Consider the following 9,022-nt stretch of genomic DNA (forward strand, 5'->3'; position numbering starts at 1 on the left):
CCTTTACATGGGGCCCCGCCCCCCAAGTGGGGGTCCCGCCCACTTTACATGGGGCCCCGCCCCCTAGGTGGGGGTCCCGCCCCCCATATATACATCTGTCCCCCCCCTTAAGTGTGGCGCCCCGCCCCCTAAGTGTGGGGCCCGCCCCCTTTACATGGCCCCCCCCCCAAGTGGGGGTCCCGCCCCCTTTACATGGGGCCCCGCCCCCTAGATGGTGGCACCGCCCCCTGTATATGTGTCTGGCCCCCCCCCCCAAGTGGGGGTCCCCACCCCCTAAGTGTGGGTCCCCGCCCCCCAAGTGGGGGTCCTGCCCCCTATATATGGGGCCCCGCCCCCCAAGTGTGGGCCCCCGCCCCCCCAGTGGGGGTCCCGCCCCCTTTACATGGGGCCACGCCCCCTAGGTGGCAGTCCCGCCCCCTGTATATGTGTCTGCCCCCCCCAAATGTGGGTCCCCGCCCCCCAAGTGTGGGTCCCGCCCCCTTTATATGGGTCCACACCCCCTAGACAGTGCTCCCGCCCCCATATATGCGTCTGTCGCCCCCCAAATGTGGGGCCCCGCCCCCTAAGTGTGGGTCCCCACCCCCCAAGTGTGGGTCCCCGCCCCCCAAGTGTGGGTCCTGCCCCCTTTACATGGGTCCCCGCCCCTTAGGTGGTGGTCCCCGCCCCCCAAGTGTGGGTCCCCGCCCCCTAAGCGTGGGTCCCGCCCCCCAAGTGTGGGTCGGCGCTGACCCCGCCCCCTCCCCGCAGTGGGCGGAGCTCACCGACCGCACCCTGGCCCGCTGCCCGCACTGCCGCAAGGTGTAAGTACCGGCCCCGCCCCCTTTTTTTGGGGGGGGGGGGGGTGGGGGGGGTGGGGAGGGGGGGCGTGGCCCGGATGTCTGGCCCCGCCCCCCCCCGCCCTGACTCCGCCCCCCCAGCTCCGCCATTGGCCGCCGCTTCCCGCGCCGCCGCTGCCTCTGCTGCCTCCTCCTGGCCCTGCTCATGGCCGGGGCCGCCGCCGGGCTGGCGGTGAGGGGCGGGGCCTGGGGAGGGGGCGGGGCTTCGAGGGGGGCGGGGCCTCGGGGAGGGGCGGGGCTTCGGGAGGGAGGGGCCTCGGGGGGGAGGGGCTTCGAGGAGGGAGGGGCCTGGGGGGGGAGGGGGTTGAGGGGGGAGCTGGGGGGGGGGGGGTGAAGGGAGGGGGGCGTGGTTGGAGGGGGGCGTGGTCTAAAGGGGGCGTGGTCTAAAGGGGTGGGGTTTAAAGGGGGGGTGGGGGTTTGGGGGAGCTGGGGGGTTTGGGGGTGTTGAGGGGAGGGGCTTCGAGGGGGAGGGGCTTCGAGGGGGAGGAGCTTTGGGGGGAGGGGCTTCGAGGGGGAGGGGCTTTGGGGGGGCGGGGCTTCGAGGAGTGGGGTTAGGGGCGGGGCGTAAAGGGGGCGGGGCTTCGGGAGACCCAGGGGTGGGGGGCTGATTGAGGGGCGGGGCTTGGAGGGGGCGGGGCTTCGGGAGAGACAGGGGTGTGGGGGTGCTTGAGGGGCGGGGCTTTCAGGGGGAGGGGCTTGGAGGGGGCGGGCTTCGGGGGCGGGGTTTCAGGAGGCACCGGGGGGGGTGAAGGGGGGGGAGCTTGGAGGGGGAGGGGCTTGGAGGGGAGTGGCTTAAGGGGGAGGGGCTTGGAGGGGGAGGGGCATGAGGCAGGAGGAGCTTCAAGGGGCGGGGTTAAAGGGGGCGGGGCTTAACGGGGGCGGGGCTAAAGGGGGATCCAGGAACCCGCATGGTGTGGGGGGGTGGGGGTATGGGGGGGGGGGGAGGGGAAGGGGCGTGTCTGCACCCCTCCCCCCCGCCGACGCGGCCCCTCCCCCCAGGTGGGCACGTGGGTGCCGGCGCGGAGGCTCCGCCCCCTGCACGCGGGCTGGGCCCTGCTGGGGGCGGGGGCGGGGGCGTGTCTGCTGCGGGCGGCCTATTGGGGCTGCGTCCGCGTCAGCCAGCCCCTCCCCCCCCGCGCCTGACCACGCCCACCCCGCCCGCCGCACGCCCCGCCCCCCCCCGCCCCGAGGACACGCCCCCCTCCCCCACCCCCGCCCCCCACAGCCCCGCCCCGGCCACCGGGATTGGATGGGAGACGGCGGCCACGCCCCTGCGTCACGTGACACGGCTGGGACACGGCTGCATCATGTGACATGCGACACGCATCATGTGTCATGTGTTGGACACGCCTGCGTCATATGACGTGTGTTGGAGACGCCTGCATCATGTGACATGCCTCGGACACGCCTGCATCATGTGACATGCTTGGGACACGCCTGCGTCATGTGACACGCTTGCAAGACGCTTGCATCATGCGACGTGTGTTGGACACGCCTGCGTCATGTGACACGCCTCGGACATGCCTGCGTCATGTGATGTGTGTTGGATGCCTGCGTCATGTGACACGGTTGCGACACGCTTGCATCATGTGACGTGTGTTGGAGACGCCTGCATCATGTGACATGCCTCGGACACGCCTACGTCATGTGACACGCATGGGACACGCCTGTGTTATGCGACACGCTTGCAAGATGCTTACGTCATGTGACGTGTTGGACACGCCTGTGTCATGTGACACGCTTGCAAGACGCTTGCATCATGCGACGTGTGTTGGACACGCCTGCGTCATGTGACACGCCTGGGACACGCCTGCGTTATGTGACACAGTTGCGACACGCTTACATCATGTGACGTGTTGGACACGCCTGCGTCATGTGACACGCCTTGCACACGCCTGCGTCATGTGATGCGTGTCGGATGCCTGCGTCATGTGACACGCCTGGCACACGCCTGCGTCGTGTGACACGGTTGCGACACGCTTGCATCATGCGACGTGTGTTGGACACGCCTGCATCATGTGACACGCGACACGCATCATGTGACATGTGTTGGACACGCCTACGTCATGTGACACGCCTCGGACATGCCTGCGTCACGTGATGTGTGTCGGATGCCTGCGTCGTGTGACACGTCTGGGACGCGCTCACATCATGTGACACGCCTCGGACACGCCTGCGTCATGTGACATGTGTTGGAGACGCCTGCATCATGTGACACGGCTCGGACACGCCTGCGTCATGTGACACGCTTGCAAGACGCTTGCATCATGCGACGTGTGTTGGACACGCCTGCGTCATGTGACACGCCTGGGACACGCCTGCGTCATGTGACACGCCTCGGACACGCCTGCGTCATGTGACGTGTGTCGCCTGCGTCATGTGACACGTCTGGGACACGCTCGCATCACGTGACACGCCTCGGACGCGCCTGCGTCATGTGACCCGTGTGGGACACGCCTGCGTCAGGTGACACGCTCGCGACACGCTTGCATCACGCGACCTGCGTCGGACCCGCCTGCGTCACGTGACCCCGGGGGGGGGGGCCGCACCCGCGTCACGTGACCCGGCTCGGACACGTTTATGACGCGTGACGCGCTCCTTAGCAGCTGACACGCCCGCGTCACGTGACCCGCGGCGGATACGCCTACATCACGCGACGCTGCTGACGCGCCTCCGCCACGCCCGGTGACCTCACGCGCTTCGGACCCGCCCCCGGGCGCCTGTGACGTCGCCGGACACGCTTGTGACACGCTAACGACGCCTGGAGCCGCCATCTTGGCGCTTGCGGGCCTGGCGGCCATCTTGGGCGGATGCTTCCGGTGCGGCCGCCATCTTGGAGCCACCCCGCATGGCGGCGGCCATCTTGGATGGAGTCTTCCGGTCCGGCGGCCATCTTGGGTGGCTCCTTCCGGTCCGGCGGCCATCTTGGATGAAGTCTTCCGGTCCGGCGGCCATCTTGGATTGAGTCTTCCGGTCCGGCGGCCATCTTGGATGGATTCTTCCGGTCCGGCGGCCATCTTGGGGTACTTCCTTCCGCTCCGGCGGCCATCTTGGCTCACCCCCTTGAGGCGGCGGCCATCTTGGAGTGCCTCTTCCAACCTGGCCGCCATCTTGGTGCCCCGCCCCGCCCCTCCTCCCCTCCCAGCATGCACTTGGCCCCACCCTCCGGGCCACCGCTCCTCCCCCTTCCCAGCATGCGCCCGGCCCAAGCCCCGCCCCCCCCCCCCGCTGTATATAGGCCCCGCCCCTCGCTGTATATATATATATCTATTTAAGGAGAAGCTCCTCCCCCCCCCAAGCGGGGGGGGGGCGGGGCCAGGGCTGTAAATAAACCCGCCCCCTTCCGGGGCCCCCCCACACCCGCCTGGTTCAGCAACGGATTTTATTGGCTCCGCCCCCCCCCGGGGGGGTAAAAAATATATAGGGGATGGGGGGGGGGGGGGGGAGGGATCCCTGAGGGTTGCGCCGGCCCCCTATGGGGGCTATAGGGGCTCGGGGAGGGGCTGTGGGGGTGGGGGAGGGGCTATGGGGTGGGGGAGGGGCTATGGGGTGGTGGGGGGGAGATGTCTGTAAGGAGGGGGAGGAGCTATGAGGGGGTGGGGGGGGATCTATAGGGGGCAGGGGGGGTCTATAGGGGGCGGGGGGGGGTCTATAGGGGCCAGGGGGGGGTCTATAGGGGGCAGGGGGGGTCTGTAAGAGGGGGGGGGATCTATAGGGGGCAGGGGGAGTCTGGGGGGGGGGGGGGGGGGATCTATAGGGGCTAGGTCGGGATCTATAGGGGTCCGGGGGGGGATCTGTAGGGTTCAGGTGGGGTCTATAGGGGTCACGTGGGGATCTATAGGGGTCACGTGGGGTCTATAGGGGTCACGTGGGGATCTATAGGGGTCAGGTTGGGTCTATAGGGGTCACGTGGGGATCTATAGGGGTCAGGTGAGGGCTGTAAGGCTCGGGGGTAGGATCTATAGGGGTCAGAGAAGAATCTGTAGGGGTCAGGTGGGGGTCTATGGGGGTTGGGGGGTATCTATAGGGGTCAGGTGGGGGTCTATGGGGGTTGGGGGGTATCTATAGGGGTCGGGGGGGGTCTATGGGGTCAGCTGGGGTCTATAAGGGTGGGGGGAGGATTTATAGGGATCAGGCGGAGTCTGTAAGGGCTGGGGGGGACCTATAGGGGTCAGGGGGGGACCTATAGGGGTCAGCTGGGGATCTATAGGGATCAGGTGGGGGCTGTAAGGGTTGGGGGCAGATCTGTAGAGTTCTATAGAGGGGAGAAAGGGATCTGTAGCGTTCTATAGGGGACGGGGGGGACCTAGAGGAGCTGGGAGAGGCTATAGGGGTCAGGGGGATCTATAGGGGTCCGGAGAAGCTATAGGGGTTGAGTGGGATCTGGGGGGGGGGGCTCGTAGCGGCTGGGAGAGGATCTATAGGGGCTGGGGGGGGGTCTCCGGGGGGCTGTGTAGGTCCGAGGGAATCTATAGGGGGTCATGGGGGGCGGGGGGTCTCGACGGGGTCTATATAGGAACGCCCTATAGGAAGGCTCGTGGGCCCCCGTAGCACCGCAAGGCCCTATGGGGCACCTATAGATCCTCCAGCCCTATAGGAGGAGCTCATGCATGGAGGCGGGGGCTATAGGAGGCTATAGGGCGCCTGGCCATAGGGTGACCCCAGCAAGAAGCTCGAGACGTAAGGGGGGGGGGACCCTATGGTGGCTATAGGGCCAGGGAGGAGCCGGTAGGCCCCAAGGAGGGGGAGAAGGGGTGACCCCCTATAGATCCCTATAGGGGGCTACAGGAGGGGCGGAGGGCGCGTGAAACGTCTATAGGGTGAGGCGGAGGCGGGTGGGACCAGCGCGGCGCCGGGAAGGGCGCGACGGTCCCGTATAGATGGAGCTTATGGGCGGGAAGGACGGCTGCAGGCCCGCGTAGAAGCGTCGTGGTGCCGTATAGACCGGGATGGCCTCGTGCAGACCCAGCCTACGGATCTATAGGATGCCTGGAAGGACAAGTAAAGGCTCATGAGGCCACCGTGACCCCATATAGACCACGATGGCCTCATGGAGACCCCCCCCCTATGGAGCCATAGGGTGCCTATAGGGTCAGCTAGAGGTCGATGGGGCCACCAGGATCACGTATAGACCGCGATGGCCTCATGTAAATCCAACCCATGGACCTATAGGACATCTATAGGGCCAATTCGAGGTCGATGGGGCCACCATGGCCCCATATAGACCATGATGGCCTCATGGAGACCCAACGTATAGAGCTATAGGATGCCTACACGGTCAATGAAAGGTCGATAGGGCCACCAGCATCACGTATAGACGGTGATAAGCTCACATAAATCCAACCCATGGACCTATAGAATGTCTATAGGGTCAACGAGAGGTCGATGGGGCCACCATGGCCCCATATAGACCATGATGGCCTTATGTAAATCCAAATTATGGAGCTATAGGATGTCTATAGGGTCAACGAAGACCATCATGACGTCATGTAGATCCAAGCTATGGAGCTATAGAATGCCTATAGGGTCATCAAAAGGTTGGTGGGGCCACCAGGATCACGTATAGACGGTGATAACCTCACGTAAATCCAAGACATGGAGCTATAGGATGTCTATAGGGTCAACGAGAGGTCGGTAGGGCCACCATGGCCCCATATAGACCATGATGACCTCATGAAGACCCAACCTATGGAGCTATAGGATGTCTATAGGGTCAATGAGAGCTTGATGGGGCCATCATGGCCTCATATAGACCATGATGACCTCATGAAGACCCAACCTATGGAGCCATAGAATGTCTATAGGGTCAACGAGAGGTCGGTGGGGCCACCATGGCCCCATATAGACCATGATGGCCTCATGGAGACCCAACCTATGGAGCCATAGGATGTCTATAGGGTCAGCTAGAGGTCGGTGGGGCCACCAGGATCACGTATAGACGGTGATAAACTCACATAAATCCAACCCATGGACCTATAGGACGTCTATAGGGTCAACTTGAGGTCAATGGGGCCACCATGGCCCCATATAGACCATGATGGCCTCATGAAGACCCAACCTATGGAGCCATAGGATGTCTATAGGGTCAATGAGAGCTTGATGGGGCCACCATGGCCTCATATAGACCATGATGACCTCATGGAGACCCAACCTATGGAGCCATAGAATGTCTATAGGGTCAACGAGAGGTCGGTGGGGCCACCATGGCCCCATATAGACCATGATGGCCTCATGGAGACCCAACCTATGGAGCCATAGGATGTCTATAGGGTCAGCTAGAGGTCGGTGGGGCCACCAGGATCACGTATAGATGGTGATAACCTCACGTAAATCCAAGCCATGGAGCTATAGGATGTCTATAGGGTCAACTTGAGGTCAATGGGGCCACCATGGCCCCATATAGACCATGATGACCTCATGGAGACCCAACCTATGGAGCCATAGGATGTCTATAGGGTCAGCTAGAGGTCGGTGGGGCCACCAGGATCACGTATAGACGGTGATAACCTCACATAAATCCAAGCCATGGACCTATAGAATGTCTATAGGGTCAACTCGAGGTTGATGGGGCCACCATGGCCCCATATAGACCACGATGACCTCATGTAGACCCAACCTATGGAGCTATAGGATGTCTATAGGGTCAATGAGAGCTTGATGGGGCCACCATAGCCCCATATAGGCCATGATGACCTCATGGAGACCCAACCTATGGAGCTATAGGATGTCTATAGGGTCAACTCAAGGTTGATGGGGCCACCATGGCCCCATATAGACCATGATGACCTCATGTAGACCCAACCTATGGAGCTATAGGATGTCTATAGGGTCAACTCAAGGTTGATGGGGCCACCATGGCCCCATATAGACCATGATGGCCTCATGGAGACCCAACCTATGGAGCTATAGAATATCTATAGGGTCAACTCGAGGTTGATGGGGCCACCATGGCCCCATATGGACCATGATGACCTCATGTAGACCCAACCTATGGAGCTATAGGATGCCTATAGGGTCAATGAGAGCTTGATGGGGCCACCGTGGTCTCATATAGACCATGATGACCTCATGAAGACCCAACCTATGGAGCTATAGGATGCCTACAGGGTCAAGGAGAGGTTGATGAGAGCATCATGGCGCCGTATAGACCGCGATGACATCGCGGCGACTTTACCTCCGGGCGTTTGGGGTGGAATGAGGGCCGCGTAGAGGTTGGTGGCCCCATCGTGATGTCATGCTGACCGCGATGACATCACCTCAACCCCATTTGGGGGCGTTTACGGCAGATTTATGGCCAAGGAGACGTTCAGAGGACCATCATGACCTCATACGGACCATGATGACATCACCTCAACCCCATTTGGGGGCGTTTACGGCAGATTCATGGCCAAGGAGACGTTCAGAGGACCATCATGACCTCATACGGACCACGATGACATCACCTCAACCCCATTTGGGGGGGGGTCGGGTGGAATTACGGCCAAGGAGAGGTGGATGGCAACATCATGATGTCATGTTGACGGTGATGACATCACCTCAAGCCAATTTTAGGGCGTTCAGGGCAGATTTATGGCCAAGTAGAGGTTGATGGGCCCATCATGACCTCACGTGGACCACGATGACATCACCTCAACCCCATTTGGGGGCATTTCCAGCAAATTTATGGCCAAGTAGAGGTTGTTGACATCATCATGACGCCATGTTGATCGTGATGACATCACCTCAACCCCATTTGGGAGCATTTAGAGCAAATTTATGGCCAAATAGAAGTTGTTGAGATCATCATGACGCCATGTTGACCACGATGACATCACCTCAACCCAATTTTAGGCCGTTCAGAGTAGATTTATGGCCAAGTAGAGCTTGATGGCGCCATCATGATGCCATGTTGACCACTATGACATCACCTCAAGTCAATTTGGGGGCATTTCCAACAAATCTATGGCCAAGTAGAGATTGTTGAGACCATCATGACGCCACGTTGACCACAATGACATCACCTCAACCCCATTTGGGGGCGTTTCGGGTGGAATTATGACCAAGCAGAGCTCGACGGCACCCTCAGGCCGCCATGACATCACCTCAACCCGATTTGGGAGCATTTAGAGCAAATTTATGGCTAAGTAGAGGTTGATGGGCCCATCATGACCTCACATAGACCACGATGACATCACCTCAACCCCATT

The 9,022-nt window shown here is 61.8% G+C and overlaps 1 protein-coding gene and 1 long non-coding RNA gene across 2 annotated transcripts; one reads left to right on the forward strand and one right to left on the reverse strand.

Annotated features, from left to right (window-relative positions):
• Positions 1 to 211: 211 nt before the first annotated feature.
• On the forward strand, positions 212 to 2,144 carry LOC142403403 (type 1 phosphatidylinositol 4,5-bisphosphate 4-phosphatase-like; the record flags this gene model as incomplete). Its single annotated transcript, XM_075489641.1, has 5 exons — positions 212 to 256; positions 505 to 610; positions 713 to 800; positions 918 to 1,008; positions 1,836 to 2,144. Coding segments are annotated over 5 exons (474 nt in total), but the record flags the coding sequence as incomplete, so codon positions are not given.
• A 2,465-nt stretch (positions 2,145 to 4,609) lies between these two features.
• Positions 4,610 to 7,653, reverse strand: LOC142403405 (uncharacterized). Its single transcript, XR_012773653.1, has 4 exons — positions 7,437 to 7,653; positions 6,189 to 7,343; positions 5,020 to 6,095; positions 4,610 to 4,773 (listed from the first exon to the last, which is right to left on the reverse strand). It is a non-coding gene; the product is annotated as an uncharacterized LOC142403405 (long non-coding RNA).
• Positions 7,654 to 9,022: the final 1,369 nt, after the last annotated feature.

This window comes from Mycteria americana, unplaced genomic scaffold, assembly GCF_035582795.1.
Source record: "Mycteria americana isolate JAX WOST 10 ecotype Jacksonville Zoo and Gardens unplaced genomic scaffold, USCA_MyAme_1.0 Scaffold_247, whole genome shotgun sequence".
In the NCBI taxonomy this organism is placed as follows: domain Eukaryota; kingdom Metazoa; phylum Chordata; class Aves; order Ciconiiformes; family Ciconiidae; genus Mycteria; species Mycteria americana.